Genomic DNA, 26,672 nt, shown 5'->3' with positions numbered 1-26,672 from the left:
GCCAAAAATCAGCTGGCCGGCACAGATATGCACGTTGGAACTGAATTAGGGCAATTGCTCATGCGCTAGCAGATAGGGCTCCGCGTACCACCTGTGGCACCCATGCCATAGGTTCGCCATCACTGGACTATAGTCCACCTCTCAGAAGGAATTAAGCCTGGGTGCTAGATTTTGCCTAACACTTCAGCAGTGTCTGGAGTTTGCATATAAACACACCCAACCCTCCGACATGCGTACACACACACACACACAACCACACGCACTCACACACATCCGTGGGTCCACTTCAGGAGTCCTTTCTCCTTGCATCACTCCACAGGAGAATCTAGAAAGTTGCTCAGCGCCACAAACCTACGATGGCGCCCAAGTTCTCGCTGCCCCCCCTTTTCCGCCTATCAGTCTGGGCGGTGTGGAAAGGCCAGATGTGGACTGAGACTTGTCAAAGACGTGAAATGCAAAGAGCCCAACAAGTTAATTTCCAAAGACCACAAAGGCGGAAGTGGCGGAAGGAATGAGGTAACTTGTCTCCTAATTGGGGTGGGTGGGTTGTGTGTGCGAGAGACCCTGACGGTTCTTCTAATGTCCATTAGGAGAAAGGAAGTGGAACTTGGCAAGGTGACTGACAGCTACATAAAGAAGAAGCTACAGAAAAAAGAGAAGAAAAGAAAAAAAAAGTTCAGAATACAAAGAAAGGGAAAATAACACAACAGAAAAATAAACAAGCTATTGTTTGTTTTTCCAAATTAAAAGCGTGAGTGAAGACATGAAAAATGGGATGATATAGTCAAGTCTAGCTACCCTCAAGCGGGCGGGGTGGTTAAACCGATTAACTTATTGTGTGTGTGTCTCTCTCTACTGTAGAATATGCTTTTTTCTTCAGGGGAGGCCGCCTGTCAAGCCGGTGCAGAAGTGGGTGATAAATTAACGGCTTGTCACACTATCTATAGAAGGTTTGATGTTGATGGGAATTTGGGAGGGTCGATTTTCATGATGCAGTCACAAAGCATCCTTTCGAGTGGTTCAAGGCCATCCTATGCCCACCCACCTGGGTGGAAGTGGAAGGACGACCCGCCACGCTGGCACGATCTGAGTGGACAACGTGATACATTTGTGGGTGTGGGACAAGGGATGTGAACTTTCAACTGGGTGGAAAAACTCAGATTCAAGGTTCCCAGTTTAGGTGCCAGGATGGCAATAAATTGGGACTTTGAGGAACACTCTGATTTAGCTTCAAGGCTACCTGGAACCTTGACAGCTACTGGGATCTGCACACTTAAAAAATGTTGTTGCTTTTTAGATATAACTGGGGGTGGCAAACATATCCAGCACACTTTATTTCTCCTGTTTCTAGAACCATCACTTTGTGGGCTGAATTGGGTTGAGAGAGTGAATGGCCCACACGCCTAAGATGGGATTTGAACTCATCATCTCCGGGTGACTGGTCCAAAATGGCCCAGCTGGTTTTCATGTCTAAGGCAGGACTAAAATTCACTGTCTCCAGTTTTCTAGTTCGGTGTCTTAAACACTAGACCAAATACAGTGATGCGTCTTACAAACGCCTCGTCATACAAACTTTTCGAGATACAAACCCGGGGTTTAAGATTTATTTGCCTCTTCTTACAAACTATTTTCACCTTACAAACCCACCGCCACCACTGGGATGCCCCGCCTCCGGACTTCTGTTGCCAGTGAAGCACCCGGTTTTGCGCTGCTGGGATTCCCCTGAGGCTCCCCTCCATGAGAAACACCACCTCCAGACTTCCGCGTTTTTGCGATGCTGCAGGAGAATCCCTGCAGCACAAAAACGGGCACTTTGCTGGCAATAGAAGTCCAGAGGTGGGGTTTCCCAGCGAAGGGAGCCTCAGTGAAATCGCAGCATCGCAAAAACACAGAGGTCTGGAGGTGGGGTTTTGAGGACTTCAGTGTTTTTCTGATGCTGTGATTTCACTGATGCTCCCTTCGCTGGGAAACCCCACCTCCGGTTGCCAGCGAAGCGCTCGTTTTTCCGATGCTGGGACTCCCCTGCAGCATCGCAAAAACACAGAAGTCCGGAGGTGGGGTTTCCCATGGAGGGGAGCCTCAGGGGAATCCCAGCAGCGCAAAAACAGGCGCTTCAGCTGGCAAAAGGGGTGAGCTTGCACGCATTAATCGCTTTTCCATTGATTCCTATGGGAAACATTGTTTCGTCTTACAAACTTTTCACCTTACAAACCTCGTCCCGGAACCAATTAAGTTCGTAAGACAAGGTATCACTGTAGTCTACTACTATTGAAACTTTCATCCCCCAAAGAAACGAAAGCCAATGAATTGATATTTTCCTGCAGGATATTTTAATTACTCTTCTGTATTTTGATAGGGCTTCCTACACAGGAGAGGTGAAATAAATGGTTATTCCTACAAACTGGGATGCCAGTATTTCAACAGCCCTTTCATGCTGTCCAAAATGTCATAGAAACATAGAAGATTGACGGCAGAAAAAAGACCTCATGGTCCATCTAGTTTTCCCTTATACTATTTCCTGTATTTTATTTTAGAATGGATCTATGTTTATCCCAGGCATGTTTAAATTCAGTGACTGTGGATTTACCAACCACGTCTGCTGGAAGTTTGTTCCAAGCATCTACTACTCTTTCAGTCAAATAATATTTTCTCACATTGCTTCTGATCTTTCCCCCAACCAACCTCAGATTGTGCCCCTTTGTTCTTGTGTTCACTTTCCTATTGAAAACACTTCCCTCCTGAACCTTATTTAACCCTTTAACACATTTAAATGCTTCGATCATGTCCCCCCCCCCTTTTCCTTCTGTCCTCCAGACTATACAGATTGAGTCCATGAAGTCCTTCCTGATACGTTTTATGCTTAAGACCTTCCACCATTCTTGTAGCCCGTCTTTGGACCCGTTCAATTGTGTCAATATCTTTTTGTAGGTGAGGTCTCCAGAACTGAACAGAGTATTCCAAATGGGGTCCCACCAGCGCTCTATATAGCGGGATCACAATCTCCCTCTTCCTGCTTGTTATACCTCTAGCTATGCAGCCAAGCATTCTACTCCCTACCGCCTGACTGCACTGTCCACCCATTTTCAGATTGTGTCCCCTTGCTCTTATGTTCACTTTCCTATTGAAAACACTTCCCTCCTGGACCTTATTTAACCCTTTCACATATTTAAATGTTTCGATCATGTCCCCCCTTTCCCTTCTGTCCTCCAGAATATACAGATTGAGTTCATTAAGTCTTTCCTGATACGTTTTATGCTTAAGACCTTCCACCATTCTTGTAGCCCGTCTTTGGACCCGTTCCATTTTGTCAATATCTTTTTGTAGGTGAGGTCTCCAGAACTGAACACAGTATTCCAAATGTGGTCTCACCAGCGTTCTATATAATCTCCCTCTTCCTGCTTGTTATACCTCTAGCTATGCAGCCAAGCATCCTACTTGCTTTTCCTACTGCCCGACCACACTGCTCACCCATTTTGAGACTGTCAGAAATCACTACCCCTAAAATTTAGGGCCTAAATCCTTCTCTTCTGAAGTTTTTGCTAACACAGAACTGCCAATAGAAGACTCAGATTGAGGATTCCTTTTCCCCTTTTATGCTTAAGACCTTCCACCGTTTTTGTAGCCCGTCTTTGGACCCGTTCAATTTTATCAATATCTTTGTGTAGGTGAAGAAATTCATAGGGTTCAAACTAGACCTGAATATACATGCCCAGCACATGGAAACACATAAAACAGAATGCTTGAACTTTGCCAGAATGCTCTTACTTGAACAAAATGATATGTGAAATCTGTAAACCATTAGAAACAAAAATGTATGTGTGTTTTCAAAGACATATGGGAAAAATAAATGCAAAATCTAAATTATTTTGTTGTCAAGTTCCTTCCCCATTCCCAGCCCATACAAATACTGAATAATAAATCAAAAATCAAAACATCCTTTGTTTTTTTTTTTAAAAAAGGCACATACACATAAAACAATGTTGATTATTTGGTTGGTGTTTTCCCCCCTTTGTTTAAATGTATTTTCTCCTTCCCACTTTAGGTGTTCAGGTTCTTGGGAAATGGACATTTAAGTACATATACAAAAAGCCCCATGTTCCTCAAATGCAGAAAATTCCCAGAACTACCGTAGTGTACTTTGAAAAAATGAAGACTTTTTTTTTTTTACTTTGATAACAAAAGTCTTAACGGACAGATACATAACATATTATTAGACACAGTAAACTGGTTAAAAATTCATTCTGGTTAAAAACTAGAATATTTTCAAAATAGAAAAGGTAATAGACAAGCAAGACCTAAATAGTTTTAAGGCTGTTGTGTAAACTTAAAAAGAACCCCGCACAAAAATAGAAGTATACAAACAATACATTCCTACGGTTATTCACAGTTTTATTTTTCAATAAGCTGGGAGAGAAAGGAAAAACATAAACCTTTATATAAGTTTCAAAAATATGCGGCCTGGTTCAAGTTGGGCAGTTATAGACAGAATGTATGGCTGTGATTTTGATTCCATTTTTCCAGGCAAAGTTCTAGTAAAAACAACACAACTCCAAAGAATGCCAAGTCACACACATACAATTCACAGGCTCAGAAACAACGCAAACTCACAAGTACGCCATTGCGTGCAAAACGTAGTCTGTACTAGCAGATCTCTTTAACCAGTTGGGAGAAAGATCTTGGATCTAAGATTTTCAGCCCCGTACGTTGAAGCTACTTCAAATCCCAGACATTCAAGATTGTCTACCACAAAGAATTCCGGAAATTTGGAGATGATGTATCTGGATGGCACTCAACTTCAGGAATCCCATTTTTTTGAATGTGTTGCGCCCACTTCATTCAAACAACCCTTGAAACATAGAAACATAAAGATTGATGGCAGAAAAAAGACCTCATGGTCCATCTAGTCTGCCCTTATACTATTTCCTGTACTGTATTTTATCTTAGGATGGATCTAAGTTTATCGCAGGCAATGTTTAAATTCAGTTACTGTGGATTTACCAACCACGTCTGCTGGAAGTTTGTCCCATGGATCTACTATTATTTCAGTCAAATAATATTTTCTCACGTTGCTTCTGATCTTTCCCACAACTAACCTCAAATCATGCCCCGTTGTTCTTGTATTCACTTTCCTATTAAAAACACTTCTCTCTTGAACCTTATTTAATCCTTTAACATATTTAAATGTTTCGATCGTGTCGCCCCTTTTCCTTCTGTCCTTCAGACTATACAGATTGAGTTCATGAAGTCTTTCCTGATACGTTTTATGCTTAAGACCTTTCACCATTCTTGTAGCCCGTCTTTGGACCCATTCAATTTGATCAGTATCTTTTTGTAGGTGAGGTCTCCAGAACTGAACACAATATTCCAAATGGGGTCTCACCAGCGCTCTATATAGCAGGATCACAATCTCCCTCTTCCTGCTTGTTATACCTCTAGCTATGCAGCCAAGCATTCTACTCCCTACCGCCTGACTGCACTGTCCACCCATTTTCAGATTGTGTCCCCTTGTTCTTATGTTCACTTTCCTATTAAAAACACTTCCCTCCTGAACCTTATTTAACCCTTTGACATATTTAAATGTTTTGATCATGTCCCCCCTTTCCCTTCTGTCCTCCAGAATATACAGATTGAGTTCATTAAGTCTTTCCTGATACATTTTATGCTTAAGACCTTCCACCGTTTTTGTAGCCCGTCTTTGGACTCGTTCAACTGTATCAATCTCTTTTTGTAGGTGAGGTCTCCAGAACTGAACACAGTATTCCAAATGTGGTCTCACCAGCGCTCTATATAGCGGGATAATAATCTCCCTCTTCCTGCTTGTTATACCTCTAGCTATGCAGCCAAGCATCCTACTTGCTTTTCCTACCGCCCGACCGCACTCCTCACCCATTTTGAGACTGTCAGAAATCACTACCCTTAAATCCTTCTCTTCTGAAGTTTCTGCTAACACAGAACTGCCAATACAAGACTCAGATTGAGGATTCCTTTCCCCCTTTTATGCTTAAGACCTTCCACCATTTTTGTAGCCCGCCTTTGGACCTGTTCAATTTTATCAATATCTTTGTGTAGGTAGATGAGGTCACTGAAACTGGGGAATTCTTAGGAAAGGTTCCATCAACTCAACGCTCACTTCGAACCATATTCATTATTATGCCTGTGAGCTCCTTCCAGAAAAACAGACAAACTTTTCTTCTCGAGCTGTACTTACATGCAGAGTGAAAGCACATCCCCAAAAAGTGGTGAGGAGGAGAGACATTATTCTGTGCACAGCCAAGGGTTACTGTGAAGAAAGGCATAGATAGATACAGAAAGGAAAAACAAGTGTAGGCAAACTACACATAGTAGAATATCTCCAGGACCGCCTTCTGCCGCACAAATCCCAGTGACCAGTTAGGTCCCAGAGTTGGCCTTCTCCAGGTCCCGTCGACTAAACAATGTCGTTTGGCGGGATCCAGGAGAAGAGCCTTCTCTGTGGCGGCCCCAACCCTCTGGAACCAGCTCCCCCGGGAGATTAGAACTGCCCCCACCCTCCTTGCCTTTTGTAAAGTTCTTAAGACCCATCTCTGCTGTCAGGCATGGGGGAACTGAGACACCTCCCCGGGCCTATACAGTTTATACATGGTATGTTTGTGTGTATGCTTGCTTTTAATAATGGGGTTTTTAGTTTTTTTTTAATTATTAGATTTGTTCTTACATTGTCTTTGTTGTTGTTGTGAGCCGCCCCGAGTCTGCGGAGAGGGGCGGCATACAAATCTAATAAATAATAATAATAATAATAATAATAATAATAATAATAATAAAGCAGGATAAGATCCTAGTTTCGTTATTTAGTTTTTCTAATCAACTAAAGGTTGCAAATAAGAGACATAGCCTCCATTTATTACCCTTTAATGTAGCAGTCCCCAATTTTTCGTTTCTGCAGACTGGCAAAAGCAGTAAAGGAGAGAAGGAATGGTTTTGGGCAATTAAACAAGTGGAGATTTGTGTGTTCATCTGCTGTTTGTACAACCTGGTTCCCAACAGGCTGTGGGCTGGAGATTGGGGAGCCCTGATTTATTAGGGCTGGAATGAGGGCTGTCAATCCTGTGTACATAGACATTTGCATCCTGTTTACTTCCACCAACCTTCTTGTAGGATATTTACCCTATGGCCTGATGATGCAATTACAAGATAATAATAATAATAATAACTAACATGGCTTTTTTTGTATTTTAACTTTGCCATTTTTCAAAATTGTTTAGTTAATGATTTGCCGCAAGCTTTAAAAATACAGTGTTCCCTCGATTTTTGCGGGGGTTGCGTTCCGAGACCACTCGCGAAAGTCAAATTTCCGCGAAGTAGAGATGCGGAAGTAAATACACTATTTTTGTCTATGAACAGTGTCACAAGCCTTCCCTTAACACTTTAAACCCCTAAATTACAATTTCCCATTCCCTTAGCAACCATTTAGATTATTACTCACCATGTTTATTTATTAAAGTTTATTTTAAAAAAATATTTATTAAAGGCGGACAAAAGTTTGGCGATGTCATATGACGTCATCGGGCAGGAAAAACCATGGTATAGGGGAAAAAACTGCAAAGTATTTTTTTAATTAATATTTTTGAAAAGTATAGGCTTTTCGTGAAGTTCGAACCCGCGAAAATCGAGGGAACACTGTACAAGAAAGCCCAAGTCAGCTGGCTACTGTATCCGTACTACAAAAAACCCACGTTGCAAGTATTACGAAGTCCATATTGTGTGGCCCTCAATACTTAATGACAGTTGCAGCATCCTGGGGTTGTGTGATCTCTGGCTTAGAAGGACTGATGGGTTCACTTTCCAACACAGGTGAAAACTACCTCTTTGTCTAACATCTCCCCAAACCAGTGTGCATGTACCCTGAGGTGTCACACAAAAGCTCCCCAAAACTAAGCAGGAGAAGAACAAATTTCAGCAGGCACAGAAGCCAACGACAAATAGGACACAGATAAGACACGGCTGGCAGAAGCACACACCATAACAAAGCACCGAAGCTCCAGAGAATCACACAAAAGGCGTTGAACGGCATAGTTTGGAAACTGGCTCCAGTTTTCAAGCTTGGGAAAGTTATACAGTCTACCAGCAGAGATCAATAAGATAGATGCAGATTAACAAGAGTTGGAAGGGATCTTGTAGGTCATCTAGTCCAGTGTTTCCTACCCTTGGCCACTTGAAGATACAGTGATACCTTGTCTTACAAACTTAATTGGTTCCAGGATGAGGTTCTTAAGGTGAAATGTTTGTAAGACGAAACAATGTTTCCCATAGGAATCAATGGAAAAGCGATGAATGCAGGCAAGCCCAAAACTCACCCCTTTTGCCAGCAGAAGCGCCCGTTTTTGCGCTGCTGGGATTCCCCTGAGGCTCCCCTCCATGGGAAACCCCACCTCCGGACTTCTGCGTTTTTGCAATGCTGCAGGGGAATCCCAGCAGCGCAAAAATGAGCACTTCGCTGGCAATGGAAGTCCGGAGGTGGGGTTTCCCATGGAGGGGAGCCTAAGGGAAATCCCACCAGCGCAAAAACGAGTGCTTCGCTGGCAACGGAAGTCCAGAGGTGGGGTTTCCCATGGAGGGGAACCTCAGGGGAATCCCAGCAGCGCAAAAATGGGTGCTTTACTGGCTACGGAAGTCCGGAGGTGGGGTTTCCCATGGACGGGAGTCTCAGGGGAATCCCAGCAGTGCAAAAATGAACGCTTTGCTGGCAACGGAAGTCTGGAGGTGGGATTTCCCATGGAGGAGAGCCTCAGGGAAATCCCAGCAGCGCAAAAACGACCACTTCACTGGCAACGGAAGTCCGGAGGTGGGGTTTCCCATGGAGGGGAGCCTCAGGGAAATCCCAGCAGCGCAAAAAAGGGTGCTTCACTGGCAACGGAAGTCCGGAGGTGGGGCATCCCAGCAGCGTTGGTGGGTTTGTAAGGTGAAAATAGTTTGTATGACGAGGCATCACTGTATTTGGACTTCAACTCGAATGCTGGCTGGGGAATTCTGGGAGTTGAAGTCCAGATATCTTCAAGTGGCCAGGGTTGGGAAACACTGATGAAGTCCAACCCTTTCCCACTACACCATTTCTGACAGATCCAGGCTCTTCTTAAACGCTTCCAATGATGAAACTCCCACAACTTCTGAAGGCAAAGATATTCCATTGGTCTCACTCTCAGAACATTTCTCTTTATTTCTAGGTCGAATGTCTCCTTGGGTCAGTTTCCATCCATTATTCCTTGTTTGGCCTTCAGGTGCTTTGGAAAATAGCTTGACCGCCTCCTCTCGGTGGCAGCCACTCAAATATTGGAAGACTCCTTATCAATATCTCCCCTGGTCCTTCTTTTCACTAGAATAGCCATGCCCAGTTCCTGTATCCATTCCCCATATACTGTTCAAAAAAAATAAAGGGAACACTCCAAGAACCCAATCTAGATGTGAATGAATGAAATATTCTCATTGAATACTTTGTTCTGTACAAAGTTGAATGTGCTGACAATAAAATGAAATTGATTATCAATCGGCGTTGCTTCCTAAGTGGACAGTTTGATTTCACAGAAGTTTGATTGACTTGGAGTTATATTGTGTTCTTTAAGTGTCCCCTTTATGTTTTTGAGCAGTGCAAAAGCTTTTTGGCTATTTTACTCCCTAGCCTGGTGTTCCTCAATCCTGGCCACTTTAAGCTGTTACGGACTTCAACTCCCAGAATCCTCCAGCCAGACAGCTTGGCTGGGGAATTCTGGGAGTTGGAATCTATACGGTTTAAAGTTACCGATTTTGAGGAAGACACCCTAGATTGCTCAATACCACGCTCAGTCTGTTACCTCCCACCCCACCCAAACAAAAACATGTTTAATTGAAGGAAGATCAAGCTCCATCATGGGTTAGTTTTTGCATTAGTTAAGAGCAAGAAAACCTTAAAATTCATCTCAACTGTTGGAAAGGAGAAGCAATGTGGAAAGTGAGCAAAGACTCAGCGGACTGGGATATATACTACCCAAAAAAATAAAGGGAACACTCAAATAACACATCCTAGATCTGAATGAATGAAATGTTCTCATTGAATACAGTGATACCTTGTCTTACAAACTTAATTGGTTCCGGGACGATGTTCTTAAGATGAAAAGTTCGTAAGACGAAACAATGTTTCCCATAGGAATCAATGGAAAAGCGATTAATGCGTGCAAGCCCAAAACTCACCCCTTTTGCCAGCCGAAACGCCCGTTTTTGCACTGCTGGGATTCTCCTGAGATTCCCCTCCATAGGAAACCCCAGCTCCAGAGGTGGGGTTTCCCAGCGAAGGGAGCCTCAGTGAAATTGCAGCATTGCAAAAACACCGAAGTCCTTGAAACCCCACCTCCGGACCTCTGTGTTTTTGCAATGCTGCGATTTTACTGAGGCTCCCCTTGCTGGGAAACCCCACCTCTTGACTTCCCTTGCCAGCGAAGCACCCGTTTTTGCGCTGCTGGGATTCCCCTGCAGCATCACAAAAACACGGAAGTCCGGAGGTGGTGTTTCCCATGGAGGGGAGCCTCAGGGAAATCCCAGCAGCGCAAAAACGGGTGCTTCGCTGGCAACGGAAGTCCGGAGGTGGGGCATCCCAGCAGCGGCGGTGGGTTTGCAAGGTGAAAATAGTTTGTAAGATGAGGCAAAAAAAATCTTAAACCCTGGGTTTGTATCTCGAAAAGTTTGTATGATGAGGCGTTTGTAAGATGAGGTATCACTGTACTTGGTTCTGTACAAGGTTGAATGCGCACAACAGCATGTGAAATTGATTGTCAATCAGTGTTGCTTCCTAAGTGGACAGTTTGATTTCACAGATTTTACAGAAGTTTGATTTACTTGGAGTTATATGGTGTTGTTTAAGTGTTCCCTTTATTTATTTATTTTGAGCAGTGTATATTCAAAAAGCAGTTTTAAAAAAAGCAAGAAACAGGAGACTACTAAGTTACAGGCAGCGACAAATTTGGTAGGACATCACCTGAAAAACAAAGAGATTGACAAGCCAAGGAGCTAAATAGGAGTCACCTCTTAGAATATATCAGAAAGGAAAATAATCCATCCAGCACAGGAGAACAGAAATAATTCAACACTTCATCTTTGCAGAACTTAAAAAAACAGAGGATATATTTTTGTTGTGGTTGGCTCTGGCCCAGCTCCTGCCCCAAGGAATGTGGAGGTGGATGCAGGGGAAACATCAACATGTTATAGGCCTGTTTTATGGCCGACAGAGTCAGGTAGTGAAGTTTCCTTGGAAGAAGAAGAAGGTGGGGATGACTTGGAAGAAGGGAGTTTGGCAGACAGCCCAGGAGGAGATCAATCATCCTTATCATCCCTGGATTCTGAACAAGAATTTATGACACATCCACGCATGCGTAGAGTGATGCATAGGATACAACAACTGAAGGATTATTACAAGAGAAAATGAGGCCACCTGTGGTTGGGTGGGGCTGCTGTAATTAGTGCTACAGATAAAAGAGCAGCCTGCTCTTTTAGCCTCATGGCAGTTTATTTGATTCATAGTTTCGTCAAGATCGTGGTTTTTGCTGTTCAAGACTGTGTGTGGACTTTCTGGACTTTAGAATTGGACTCAATTTTCCAGTTATTGGGTGAGAAATTGGATTGCATTTAACCTGTGCCTTGTGTGTACCAGAAAATCCCTTTGACATTTAAAAAGGATGCTGTTTCTGTTTTTCTGTTGATAAAGACTTTTGGGTTTTCCTTCTATCGTGTCGTGTGTGTCTTTCTGGACTAATTACCCTGTAATTACGGGTTGTTGAGACACGCCGGCAGAACAATTTTATTTGTACATTCCACTTTGCCAGCACTGACATTTAACAATGATGAAAGTTTTTTAAAAAATCATTCTGGCAAAATAGCTTCCCTCTTTCCCCATCCGAGGGTCTATGCTGAAAGTTTTCACTGGTTTTCAACTAGCTCAATACTCACAACTTTGGTTTTTTTCCTTGGAAAAGTGCAGTTTTAAACCATTTGCCAAACCAAGATTCCTATCATTGTCTGAAGTTACAGGAAACAAGAAAAGTTACTCTAGCTAGTTGGGACAATTCCCAGAATTCACACCAAGCTTCAATTTCACCAATGTCATCTACAGATTGTGACAGGTGTCATCTCAACTCACTGGAGAAAAGATTGGCAGGCAAAATTTACACTTTTGAGTAGAGTGGTACCTCTACTTACGAACTTAATTTGTTCCGTGACCGGACTCTTAAGTAGAAAAGTTTGTAAGAAGAAGCAATTTTTCCCATAGGAATCAATGTAAAAGCAAATAATGCATGCGATTGGAGAAACCACAGGGAGGGTGGAGACCCTGTTTCCTCCCAGGAGATTCCTAGAGAGGCCCCACGGAGGATGCTCCCCGCCTTTTCTGGCCCTGTTTCATCCCAGGAGATTCTAGAGGCCCTACAGAGGCTTCTCCCCACCTTTTCTGGCCCTGTTTCCTCCCAGGAGATTCCCAGAGAGGCCCCACAGAGGCTTCTTCTCACCTTTTCAGGCCCTGCTTCTTCCCAGGAGATTCCTAGAGCGGCCCCACAGAGGCTTCTCCCTGTCTTTTCCGGCCCTGTTTCCTCCCAGGAGATTCCTAGAGAGGCCGCACGGAGGCTTCTCCCAGAGGGTTGGACTAGAAGACCTCCAAGGTGTCCCTTCCAACTCTGCTTTTGTTATTGTTAATAGCTTGGAGGCTTTTGGAAAGACATAATTCATACAGTTATTCAAAGACTGGAGTTATTTTCATTGCTGCTGTTAGGACTCTGTCCATAACTTTTGGGTTGGCAATATCTTGGCTGCAGGTGTTGTAAACTGCCACAAGAGGGAGCAAGAGTTTATACCTTATTTCTCTGAGTCACCCTCTCTGCATGCTGTGTTGTAGTTATGTATTACAGTTAAAATGCGTTTTAAGCTTGGTATCTTTGTTTGCTGATTATGACAAATACAACTGGTAAGAAAGACTACCTACCTGATAATATTTGGAAATATTATGTAAAAAAGAGAAACACTAGGACAGGGGACAGAAGGCACGCTGGGGCACTTATGCACGCCCCTTACTGACCTCTTAGGAATCGGGAGAGGTCAACAGTGGATAGTCTAAGGGTAAAATTTGGGGGGGTCAGGTGATGATACTACAGAGTCTGGTAGTGAGTTCCATGCATCAACTACTCAGTTACTAAGGTCCTATTTCCTGCACTTGAGTTTAGAGCAGTTTACTTTAAGTTTTGTATCTGTTGTGTGCTAGTGTGTTGTGGTTGAAGCTGAAGTAGTAGTTGACAGGAAGGACCTTGTAGCAGATGATTTTATGGGCTGTGCTTAGGTCGTGTTTAAGGCGACATAGTTCTAAGCTTTCTAAACCTAGGATTGTAAGTCTAGTTGCGTTACGAGTGGAGGAATGTATGACTTTACGTATATGACTTTAGACTGTTTATCTGAATATGTTATTTCTCAAAGTAAACTTTAATTCCAGCTAGTAGATCTGTGCGTGGCTGAGTAGTTATTCACAACTAGTCTCAATCTAAATGTTTCTGTGTGCACTCTGCTCATACAACAGCTGCTTTAGCTTTAGAAAAATGGACCACGGTGGCTTTCTAAACATACAGCCCGCTCCGAGTCCTTGGAGAGGGGCGGCATACACATCTAATAAATTATTATATTATTATTGTGGTGGTTGGCTCTGGCCCAGCTCCTGCCCCAACGAATGTGGAGGTGGAGGTGGGGGAGACATCCACATGCCACAGGTCTGTTTTGCTCCCGATAGAATCTCCTGACGAAGTCTCCTCTGACGAAGGAAGCATGAGTGGCAGGGAAGGGGGGAGTTTGGCAGACAGCCCAGGAGGAGATCAATCATCCTTATCATCCCTGGATTCTGAACAAGAACCTATGACAGATCCACGCATGCATAGAGTGATGCATAGGAGAGAACAACTGAAGGATTATTACAGGAGATTAGTGAGGCCACCTGTGGTTGGGTGGGGCTGCTGTAATTAGTGCTATAGATAAAAGAGCAGCGTGCTGGTTTAGCCTCGTGGCAGTTTATCTGATTCATAGTTTCGTCAAGATCGTGGTTTTTGCTGTTTCTCTGTTCAAGACTTTATGTGGACTTTCTGGACTTTAGAATTGGACTCAATTTCCCAGTTATTGGGTGAGAAATTGGATGGCATTTAACCTGTGCCTTGTGTGTACCAGAAAATCCCTTTGACATTTAAAAAGGGAGCTTTTTCTGTTTTTCTGTTGATAAAGACTTCTGGTTTTCCTTCTATCGTGTGGTGTGTATCTTTTTGGACTAACTACCCTGTAATTACGGGTGGTTGGGACACGCCGGCAGAACAATTATAAATTATTATTATTATTGAGAAAAATGTGTGACAAACTGAAGCCGCGGAAGGATAGTACACTCCTCAAAAAAATAAAGGGAACACTCAAAGAACACATCCTAGATCTGAATGAATGAAATATTCTCACTGAATACTTGGTTCTTCACAAAGTTGAATGTGCACAACAGCAGGTGAAATTGATTGTCAATCAGTGTTGCTTCCTAAGTGGATAGTTTGATTTCACAGAAGTTTGATTGACTTGGCGTTATATTGTGTTGTTTAAGTGTGCCCTTTATTTATTTTTTTGAGCAGTGTATTACAGGATTCAAACGCTAAAGAGAAATACCTTCTTCATCTGGAAGAAAAACCAAGGCCAGAGTCAAATTTGTAAAGTACGAAAGCGGCTTTAATGGGAATTAAAAATTAAGGCTTGTGAGATCCTTCATGACATGTGAATGCAGAAGGCAATCCCATTGACTTCAGTGGGACTGCCAGATAAATCTGTTGCTTCCATTGAAATCATTAGGATAGTCAAGGGCTGGGTTTTAGTCCTCTCTGCTCCTCGATAGGGTGAAAAACTGGCCTACCAGAAGTTTGTTTGTTTGTTTGTTCATTTATTTAGGACCCCGCTCCGGGTCCTCGGAGAAGGGCGGCAAACAAGTCTAATAAATTGAATTGCAATAAATTGAATTATTTCTTTATTCGACTTCTATGTTGTCTAATCCTGAAGAACTCAGGGTGGCTAACAACAATATAAAATACAAGGCAGTAAAAAGAAGTCAAATATAAAACTAAGTTATAAAACCATTAGTTAAAAACCCCAATAAACATAACAAACTAACGCAACATGCATATTAAACATTCATACAATTTGGCCGTTGTTGTTGGTTCATGGCCCCCCAGGCTTGTCGGTAAAGCCAGGTCTTCATGGCCTTATGGAAGGCCAATAGGGTGGGAGCAGTACAGACATCAAGGGGGAGTTAATTCCATAGAGACGGGGCGGCCACAGAGAAGGCCCTGCCCTGCGGTCCCGCCAGCCTGCATTGCTTGGGAAAGTTGGGAAATAGGCTATTTCTGGCTTTCAGAGGGCCTCCTGGGGGAGCAGGGGAGGCCATTTTTGCCCTCCCCAGGCATTGAATTATGGGTGTGGGCACTCGCGCAGGTGTGATATTGTATGTGCGCGTGTGAGCCTTTGGCACATGGGGAAAAAAAAGGTTCGCCATCTGTTGTGGTTGGCTCTGACCCAGCTCCTGCCCCAAGGAATGTGGAGGTGGAGGAGACATCCACATGCCACAGGTCTGTTTTGCTCCCAATAGAATCTCCCGACGAAGTCTCCTCTGACGAAGGAAGCGTGAGTGGCAGGGAAGGGGGGAGTTTGGCAGACAGCCCAGGAGGAGATCAATCATCCTTATCATCCCTGGATTCTGAACAAGAACTTACGATGGATCCACGCATGCGTAGAGTGATGCATAGGAGAGAACAACTGAAGGATTATTACAGGAGATAAGTGAGGCCACCTGTGGTTGGGTGGGGCTGCTGTAATTAGTGCTACAGATAAAAAGAACAGCGTGCTGGTTTAGCCTTGTGGAAGTTTATCTGATTCATAGTTCGTCAAGATCGTGGTTTTGCTGTTTCCCTGTTCAAGGCTGTGTGTGGACTTTCTGGACTTTGGACTCAATTTCCCAGTTACTGGATAAGAAATTGGATTGCATTTAACCTGTGCCTTGTGTGTACCAGAAAATCCCTTTGACATTTAAAAAGGGAGTTTTTTCTGCTTTTCTGTTGATAAAGACTTTTGGTTTTCCTTCTATCATGTGGTGTGTGTCTTTCTGGACTAATTACCCTGTAATTACGGGCGGTTGGGACACGCCAGCAGAACACCATCACTGATCTACGTTGACTTAGAGCTCAACAGGGAAGTCTCCCATGGATGTATGGCTAGTCTTTGACTTACAACCGTTCATTCATTTAGTGACCGTTCAACAGCACTGAAAAAAGTGACTTATTACGTTTGTATATACTAAGCAACCGTCGCAGCATTCCCCACAGTCATGTGATCAAAATTCAGATACTTAGCAACCGGTTTGTACTTATACCCGTTGCTATGCCCCCAAGGTCATGGACCCCCTTTGGCGACCTTCCGACACGCGAGGTCAATGGGAGGAGCCAGATTCACTTAACAACCGGGCTACTAAGTTAAGTTTAAGTTTTATTAGATTTGTATGCCGCCCCTCTCCGAACAGTACAGACATCAGGGAGGAGTTTATTCCATAGTGACGGGGCGGCCACAGAGAAGGCCCTTCCCTGCGGTCCCGCCAGCCTACATTGCTTGGGAAAGTTTATTCCATTATACTAACTTATCAGGGCTGCAGTGATCCACTTAATACAACCGTGGCATGGAAGGTTGTAAAATTGGGGCGAGACTCGCTTAACAACTCTGTCGCTTAGCCACAGAGATTTTTGAGATCCATTGTAAATCGAGGACTACGTGGTGTTGTGCAAACAACTTCAAATATGGTGATCACAACCGTTGATTGAAGCCCTGTCATCTCTTTAGGAGGATCATGATGGATGTAAAAAAAAAAAAGGGGGGGGGAAGGGACTCTGACTATACGGTGGGGGCTCTTCTCTGGACTTTTTGACTCCCTCCCTGCGGACCCCCTGAACCCAAGAAACCCAATTCATGAACTCTTTGGTCTTGATCCTTTTGCCTATTTTAAAGAACATTGTCCTTGCTGGTCTGAGGAGGAGGAAGAGGAAGAAGAAGAGGAGAAAGAAAGAAAGAAAGAAGGAAGGAAGGAAGGAAGAAGAGGAGGAGCAAAGGAAGGAAGGAGGAGGAGAAAAGGAAGGAAGGGGAGGGGAAGGAAGAAGAGGAGGAGGAGGAAGAAAAGAAAGAGAAGGAGGAAGAAGACGAAGGAAGGAATGAAGGGGAAGAGGAGAAGGAGGAAGAAGAAGAGGAGGAAGAAGAGGAGGAGGGAGGAAAGGAGAAGGAGGAGGAGGAAGAGGAGGGAGGGAGGAATGAAAGAGAAGGAGGAGGAGGAGGAGGAAAGGAAGGAAGAGGAGGAGGGAAGGAGGAAGAGGAAGAGGAGGAAGAAGCCTTCACCAACCATCCCCCTTAATACTAACACTGCTCAGGAGGATTTGTGTTTACAAGGAATAGATATAAGACGGCTGAAACAACATTACTGCAAAAGCAGGGGAATTGCAGGAACATCCTTTGACTTGGCAGCCTTTATGTGAAGCTTGAACTGCAAATTAAAAAACAAACACGAAAATAGAAACGTTAGAAATAATAGCAACTCAAAAGGGGGGGAAAATAAAGGGAGGGGGACAACGGGGGTGGGGGCAGAGAAAGAGTTAACATTCGTTTCTCGCTTCGGAGAATGAAATAAAATAAAAGGGAGCCAAAAAAACACGAATCGCTTCCCTTCTCACCTTGTCTGCAGGAATATTTATTTTTTTATTCAATTTTTATGCCGCCCTGTCTTCCTTCCTTCCTTCCTTATGCCTCCCTTCTCCTTAGACTCAGGGTGGCTTATAACATGTTAGCAATAGCACTTTTTTAACAGAGCCAGCATATTGCCCCCACAATCCGGGTCCTCATTTTACCCACTTCGGAAGGATGGAAGGCTGAGTCAACCTTGAGCCAGTGATGAGATTTGAACCGCTGACCTACAGATCTACAGTCAGCTTCAGTGTCCTGCAGTACAGCACTCTACCTGCTGCGCCACCCCGGCTATCTCCTGCAAAGGATACAAAACCCGCCAAGCAAAGTTGCCAACTCTTTACAGAGGAGCACTTTCTCCGAGAAAGTCCGAAAGCAGAGTTGCTTTGATTGACTGATGATGACCCTTGCATGGTTAAAACTCAGAAAAACCAGATACTTCTGACCAAACAACAAGCCTAATAGATCCGCAGTCTGACTTAACTGCTCGATTTTTCACATCTAAACCACCACACACCCCGTATGTATGTATGTACATATGTTGGACTCGTATGCCAACTCTCTCTGTGGACTTGGGGTGGCTCAAAACATATAAAAAAAACAATATACAATAACACATCTGAAATCCAATTAACATAAACGACTAATCTAAAGCCATTCTAAAAAAAGCTAAAACATTAAAAACCATTCATTCAAATTCAAACCACAAACATACCATACATTCGTTGGCTAGAGGCTAGGGTCTAGTGACCCCAAGCTTGGTGGCATAAATAGGATTTCAGATTCTTGTGGAAAGCGAGAAGGGTGGGGGGCAGTACAAATCTCTGGAGGGAGCTGATTCCAGAGGGCCGGGGCCTCCACAGAGAAGACTCCTTCCCTAGGTCCCGTCAGCCGACATTGTTTGGTCGATGGGACCCTAAGGAGGCCAACTCTGTGGGACCTCACCGGTCGCTGGAATTTGTGCGGCAGAAGGCGGTCTCGGAGATAATCTGGTCCTATGTCATTTGGGCTTTGTAGGTCATAACCAACACTTTGAATCATATCCGGAAACCAATTGGCAGCCAATGTAGTCTGCGGAGTGCTGGAGAAACAGGGGCATGGGAAGGCCCATGACTGTGTGGCTGCATTCTGCACAACTTGTAGTTTCCAAATGCTCTTCAGAGGTAGCCCCATTAGACTCTTATGTTGAAGCAGAACCGTTTCTTGATACCCAAAACATTGATCTTCGCAACAGGGATACACCATAAATATTCTGCGTTGCAAAACAAAAAAAGTTTCCCTGTCCAGTTGTGCCTAAGTTTGAGACACAGGGCTCATGTCGGTTTGTTGGTCAAGGGAACCAGCATTGTCCAAAGACATTGTCCGTAGTCACATGGCCAGCAAGGCTACACACCACAGGTGCATGGAACACTGTTACCTTCCCACCAAATTGGTACCTATTTATTCCTACCAAATTGGTACCGAGTCTTCGGAGAGGGGCGGCATACAAATCTAATAAATTATTACTATTATTATTATTACTACTACTACTACTACTACTACTACTACTACTACTATTACTACTACTATTATTATTATTATTATTATTATTATTATTATTATTATTATTATTTCAATACAACACAGCAAACGAGATCACTATGCTGGATTTCGTATTTCATCACCAGTCGGGCGCTTCCCAAGCACCTAGGACTGCGTCATGTAGCGGCGAATTATGTTTGCCGATCCCAGTAAAGCGGCCTTTTGCAATTGACAGGTGGAGATTTTGTCAATTCCGATGGTTTTCAAATGTCCGCTGAGATCCTTTGTCGATGCGCCCAGCATGCCAAGAACCACTGGGACCACTTTCATGGGCTTATGCCAGAGTCGTTGCAGCTCGATTTTTAGATCTTTGTATTTCACTAATTTCTCTAGCTGCTTCTCCTCAATTCTGCTGTCTCTTGGGATTGCGATGTCGATGATCCATACTTTCTTTTTCTCCACAATCAGGATGTCTGGTGTGTTATGCTTCAGAATTCGGTCAGTCTGAAGTCAGAAGTCCCACAGTAGTTTTGCTTGCTCATTTTCGACCACTTTTTTCGGGCTTATGATCCCACCAGTTCTTTGCCACTGGTAAATGGTGGTTCCGGCCCAAGTTCCAGTGGATCATCTGTGCCACAGCATCGTGTCTATGCTTGTAGTCCGTCTGTGCGATCTTTTTGCAGCAGCTGAGTATGTGATCGATTGTTTCATCTGTTTCTTTACAGAGTCTGCACTTTGGATTATTGTTGTTGTTTTTTATTTTTATTTTTTATTATTATTATTATTATTATTATTATTATTATTATTATTATTATTATTATTATTAAATATAGGTACCACTGTATTTTCTTGTACGGCATTGTGTTTGGGAAATATCGGCTGGGCAATTCTCTGAGCCTGATAAGCTCTGTGGTTGTAAATTCCTCTTTGACTTTGCTGGATGTGAACGAGAGGAATTCACACTAGATAAATTAAAAAGGGGTTTTAGTGGAACAAGGAGTCTGCTTGTGATTCTGTGAAACCTAGGTCAGAACAACATCCAAGTGTAGGCTGAAATCATGCAGTATTGTGGCAATGATTTTTAGGCTGAAACAATCTCCTCCATTAAAATCTTTATTTGCAAATCGGACTGAATCTGGGATGTCCCCATAAATACATCAACCAAAAAAAGACATAATCGATGTGAATCAGAGATAATGTTTATATCGGTTATTATGACCTCACCGGCCAGCCACGTTCGGTCCATACCAGCGGTGTGGCAATTCAAAAGGATTTTCCCCCCACAAACACTGCGGTCTGTGTACATACACACAACGCACAGCTTCTTCTTTGTGAAACAGTGCCATCAAAGAATCCTTCATTTGAACACAATCATAATCTACAAAGGTAGAACTTCACACCCGTTTTGCACACTGCTCAAGCGCGCAACGTTTGCACATTGGCAGCATGTAGCCGTTATCAAAAATAGAATCCTTCATTTAAAAAATGGTTAACGTTCTCGTCTACACATTCATCGCTGCTTCTTAGGAAAGCAGAGGTGAAGCACAGATGCTATCAATCCAAATTTAATTTTGCTCTTTGTACAGTTTGCAATTTTGAAGGCCCCTAACAGCAAAGAGCAGTCTGCCTTAGCAAAAACAAATAATCATGCCTTGTTAAATACCATACACCTTTTGGGAGAATAAACTTCCAGGGAATCTAAATCAACCAATGGAGGAAGTATTATATTACCTTGGCAGTTATTTTACATTTTATAGAAATGTCACAAATTAGTTAGCATCTTTTGTACTCCAAAAGTATTTGGCAAAACAATTCTGGCTCCCTTTATATATCCGTACAAAGAAGTACATATTATACCTTTTTTAAAAATGTTACCTAGCCACAAATATTTATAATTGTCCTAGAAAAATTTCTAGGCATTAAGATAGCACCTAATTTATATTCTACTTATGGTAGGAAGAAAAACTTAATCCACATTTGGGACTCTTAAAAAAATATAAGAATGGAATGGATACGAAAATGCTTTTCGACTGACTAACGTTAAGTTGGGAACTAGGCAGCTAACAGTCTTTGGATCCAAATACTTTATCAATCTCACTGCTGCTTCTTATGGCTACTAAGAGGAATGGTCCACAGGGACATAAAGTCAAGATGGCAGTCACAACTATCAGTGTTCAATGCCCTGTCTGCTTTTCAGGTGGAAAATCTACAAAAAAAACCCCATCTGGAGTTTTGCTTGCAATGTTATGCTTCCCATTTTGACTTTCATTACCATTCTGTGAGCACCCAGGGACCCCAATATTGGCTCAGGTGGCAAAGAAGCTGAACCCTGGTTGGCAAACTTAGCAATGGGTGGTTAACTAACCATGCCTCCTCAACTCAGAAAAGCCACTTGCAGTAATCTTCTTTCAGGTGATATCTCAAGGACATTAGATTGCTCCTTCAAGTCATTCTCATAGCCACACTTTATAAAGGTCCCGTGTACAGTTCCGTATTTATTGGCGCTGTTCATACATCACCAGCCTTCAAAACCATTAACCAATGCAAAACATGATTAGGAGCAGATGTATGGATACACAATTGGATTTTTCTCCCTCCAAAGTTATTTTGTGACTTTCAGGAGCATCAATGTAAAAGAAGGAAAGCACATTGTTTGGGACAGGTTAGGTTGTCCAATGTCCACTGCACAAAATGGTTGATTTTTTTTTCAATCGCTCTGATTTTTGCCTCCATGGAATATTTATGCCCGGACACCAATTCTCAGCGTTTCCTAGCCAACGTGTTCATTGCAAAGAATTCCGAGAGTTTGATCCATAGTTTTTCAATCTTGACAAATCGAAGATGTGTGGAGTTCAGTTCCCCAAATTTGCTAGGCAGCATGCCAGCGAAAGAATTCTGGGAGTTGAAGTCCACACATTGCCAGGGTTGAGAAACACTGATGTAGAACAGAGGTGTCAAACTCAAGGCCTGGAGGGCTGGATCTGGCCCATGGGGTGCTTAGATTTGGCCCATGGGGTTGCCCTGGAAATAGCAAAGGATTGGCCTGTGGTGTGCCTCTGCTGGTGAAGAGAGAGCCTGGGAGGGCTGCGGATGGATGAAACCATTGCAACCTATAACAGAGCTCAGGGTGGCCCTCCCAAGCTCTGTTTTCGCTGGTGGAGGATTGCAGGAGGTTATCGCAACCAAAAACGGAGCTCGGGAGCCCGTTTTTGCTGGCAGAGCACTCAGGCCAACACAGGTGCCCCTGATATCGAACTGGCCACTCCCAACACAGCCCCTGGAGGTCAAACACAACCCTAATGTGGCCCTCAATGAAATCGAATTTGACGCCCCTGATCTAGAATGTGAAGAAGGTTGTACGAAGGATCTAAATGAAACCCCGGTGGCCACCAGAGGGAGACAAATCACTGAAAATGGAGAGGGAGGGTCCTGTTACCTGGGCAAAGCCAAGTCAGTTATGCTTTACTCCAGCAGCCTCCAACTTTGGACACTTTAAGACTTGTGGACTTCAACTCCCAGAATTCCTCAGCCAGCAAAGCAAAGCTAGGAAAATTTCTCGAAGTTAAGATAGCACCTAATTTACATTCTACTTATGATAGGAAGAAAAACAACTTAATCTTAAAAAAAGAAAAGAATGGAATGGATACGAAAATGCTTTTCGATTGACTAATGTTACATTGGGAACTCGGCATCTAACAATCTACTGATCCACATATTAATGCTGCTTCTTATGGCTACTAAGAGGAATGGTCCACAGGGACATAAAGTCAAGGTGGCAGTCACAACTATCAGCGTTCAATGCCCTGCCTGTTTTTCAGGTGAAAATCTACCCAAAAAACCACCTGGAGTTCTACTTGCAATGTTACCCTTGCCAAGCTCGCGGAGGAATTCTGGGAGTTGAAGTCCACAAGTCTTAAAGTTGCCACGGTTGGAGACCATTGTTTTACTCCATCTTCCTTGCGGTTCAAATACGTTTCTATCCCAAGAGAAATGCATAATGAACCTCATACAGCCAATTTTACGAGATCCACCCATGTTCTACGCTTGGCACTGATTGTTCCACTTCCACAGCAAATGGAACACCCTCTCATGTCACCAAGGCCTCAAATTACCTTCCCCCCCAACCCCCCCCAAAAACCCCACTGTGCAATGGGAGCCCATCAAATAGGATTAATGTTGTGCTGTTTCCCAATGTTGTGCTTTGCTATTTAATTAACCCTCTACAGAGAGTTCAGACTGTAGGTGTTGCTTCCTCTTTCAGATCTTTGGCACAAGAAAACCCATCATTAGATAAAATTAAGAGATTGGACCACAGGTTCACATCTCTCTTCCTCCCCTCCTCTCCCCTCTGTCTCCAGCTATTAATTTTCTCTTCCTCAACTGTTGGTAAAGTAAAACCTCAGTACAGTGGTACCTCGACATACGAGTTTAATTCGTGCCAGAGCCGACCTCGTTTGTCGATCAATTCGTATCTCGAACGAATGCATTTAGATTTGGCTTTTCGCGCTAACTGGAAAAGATGGAAGAGATAACTGGAAAAAAATGGAATTATTGCGCCACCTAGTGGACGCTCGGCTCGTATCCCGAATTTGAGCTCGGGTGTCGAACAGAAATTTTGCTCGCGTCTCAGCTCGTAACTTGGAATACAGTGATCCCTCTATTATCGCGAGGGTTCCGTTCCAAGACCCCTCGCGATAATCGATTTTTCGCGATGTAGGGTTGCGGAAGTAAAAACACCATCTGCGCATGCGCGGCCTTTTTTCTATGGCCGCGCATGCGTAGATGGTGGAGTTTGGGTTCCCCGCCGCCCACGCAAAGGGGAAACCCCGATTCGGCTCCTCGCTGCTGCTGCGCTACCGAGCAGATCAGCTGCTGGGCGGCCGAAGGAACCTTCCCTGGGTCTTCCCCCTCTTGCTGGCAGGCGGGCGAGCGGCGGGCATCAGCGAGGAGCCGGGGTTTCCCCTTTGCGTGGGCGGCCGGGAAGACCCAGGTTGGGGGTTCGGGGGGGGTGCTGGGAAGCCCCCCAGGCCGGCTGCGACCTTTTAAAACAGCCGCGCCGCTTCCCAGCTGACTCCCGAAGCCAAATACGGAAGTTCGCCTTTGGCGTTTGGCTTCAGGACTCAGCTGGGAAGCGGCGCGGCTGTTTTAAAAGGTCGCAGCCGGCCTGGGGGGCTTCCCAGCACCCCCCCGAACCCGGGTTGGGGGTTCGGGGGGGGTGCTGGGAAGCCCCCCAGGCCGGCTGCGACCTTTTAAAACAGCCGCGCCGCTTCCCAGCTAACTCCCGAAGCCAAACCCGGAAGTGGTTTTTTTTAAAATTAATATTTTTTTTTAAATCGCGATATAGCGTTTCGCGAAGATCGAGATCGCGAAACTCGAGGGATCACTGTACTCGCATGTGGAGCAGCTCGTATCTAGAGGTACTACTGTAATTCTCAGTCTTCCCAAGGTCCAAAGTCACAAACCCTTCGCTCCTAGGTTCCACACCCAAGAGAATGTCACACTAGCATCAACCTCTCCTGTTTTGGGATTTCTACCACAATTAGCAAACACTTTTAAAGAACTTTACCAGAGAAGACAGTGAGAATTTAACAGCTCCTGGGTGTCACGTAAGTTATCCAAAAAATAGGTTAGTACGGTGTATTAAAGCCAAATTGCGTGGCTTAGCTTTCGGTCTCTGCTTACCATATCTCGTTGGAAAAACAAACCCTAAGTCAAAAAATATTTCAGGTATAAAAAAATAAAGTCGAACCCCTGTGCCCTCCCACCCTTGTTCGGTTCCCCCCCCCTTGGAAAAATAGTGTTTCAAAAAAGAAAAAAAAATTCAGTCTGGGTTTAGAAGTGTGGAAGCCCAGTTTCCAGTTTGGTAATGGGAAGAAGCCAATACAGACATGCAACAGAAGATAGCACACTGGAACAGAAGCCCACAGAGCTCAACCTCGGACAACGGCTTACTTTTTCTTGTCCTTGTCCTTCTTGGTGGGTTGAGAGCTCGCCTGTTGGCTCTGCGACTGTAGTAGCTGAGCGGCCGCTTTCTTTTTCTGGAAGTTGTTCAGCTCCTCCTCGAGTTCCTTCTTCTTGTCTTCTACCTTCTTCTTCTCCTCTTGGTGAGTCCGCTTTAGATGGTCGAACTTCTCGTGAAGCTGCTCGGAGGGAAAGGGCAAAAGGAGAGGAAGACGGGACAGTCACCGGATAAGGGAAATATTTTATCTATCTATCTATCTATCTATCTATCTATCTATCTATCTATCTATCTATCTATCTATCTATCTAATCTATCTATCTATCCATCTCTCACCTATCTATCTATCTATCTATCTATCTACTTATCTATCTATCCATCCATCTCTCATCTATCTATCTATCTATCTATCTATCTATCTATCTATCTACTTATCTACCTATCTATCTATCTATCTATCTATCTATCTACCTATCTATCTATCTATCTATCTACCTATCTATCCATCCATCTCTCATCCATCTATCTATCTATCTATCTATCTATCTATCTATCTATCTATCTATCTATCTATCTACTTATCTATCTACTTATCTATCTACTTATCTATCTATCTATCTATCTATCCATCCATCTCTCATCTATCTATCTATCTATCTATCTATCTATCTATCCATCCATCCATCCATCATCTATCTATTAATAATAATAAATAGATGATGAATAGCAGTCCTAGGTACTTGTGAAGCGCCCGACTGGTGATGAAATATAAAATCCAGCATAGTTTGCTGTGTTGTATTGATAATAATAATAATAATTATTATTATTATTTATTATTATTAATTATTATTAAATCCATCCCCCGCGAAAATTGAGGGAACACTGTAATTGGATTACATTATTGTTCTGTTTCTATATATGCTGTGAGCTGCCCCGAGTCCTTGGAGAGGGGCGACATACAAATCCAATTAAATAAATAAATAAATAAATAAATAAATAAATAAATAAATAAATAAATAAAGGCGTCGTACATTACAAATGCAACAATATATACAGTGATACCTTGTCTTACAAACTTAATTGGTTCCGGGACAAGGTTCTTAAGGTGAAAAGTTTGTAAGAAGAAACAATGTTTCCCATAGGAATCAATGGAAAAGCGATTAATGCGTGCAAGCCCAAAATTCACCCCTTTTGCCAGCCAAAGCGCCCGTTTTTGCGCTGCTGGGATTCCCCTGAGGTTCCCCTCCATAGGAAACCTCACCTCCGGACCTCTGTGTTTTTGCGATGCTGCAGGGGAATCCCAGCAGGGGAATCCCAGCAGGGGAATCCCAGCATCGCAAAAACAAGTGGTTCGCTGTCAACAGAAGTCCGGAGGTGGGGTTTCCCATGGAGAGGAGCCTCAGGGGAATCCCAGCAGTGCAAAAAC

General features: G+C 43.6%; 1 protein-coding gene across 4 annotated transcripts in view; it reads right to left on the bottom strand.

Annotated features, from left to right (window-relative positions):
* Positions 1–541: 541 nt before the first annotated feature.
* SEPTIN11 (septin 11) overlaps positions 542–26,672 on the bottom strand; it is a 125,359-nt gene continuing 99,228 nt past the window's right edge. The window contains exons 9-11 of one of the 4 annotated variants that reach the window (XM_070756916.1): positions 25,240–25,427; positions 6,209–6,280; positions 4,374–4,846 (exon numbers count right to left, since the gene is read on the bottom strand). In XM_070756916.1, coding sequence (XP_070613017.1) covers positions 6,256–6,280; positions 25,240–25,427 — 213 coding nt within the window. In that variant the 3' untranslated portion in view covers positions 4,374–4,846; positions 6,209–6,255. Of the gene's footprint in view, positions 643–4,373; positions 4,847–6,208; positions 6,281–15,002; positions 17,570–25,239; positions 25,428–26,672 lie in introns of those variants that run through there. The other 3 variants (XM_070756918.1, XM_070756919.1, XM_070756917.1) reach the window with 3 other exon arrangements.

Source organism: Erythrolamprus reginae, chromosome 7, assembly GCF_031021105.1.
Source record: "Erythrolamprus reginae isolate rEryReg1 chromosome 7, rEryReg1.hap1, whole genome shotgun sequence".
NCBI lineage: Eukaryota > Metazoa > Chordata > Lepidosauria > Squamata > Dipsadidae > Erythrolamprus > Erythrolamprus reginae.
The sequence above is the reverse complement of the archived record's forward strand: the minus strand, read 5'-3'. Positions and strand labels throughout refer to the sequence as shown.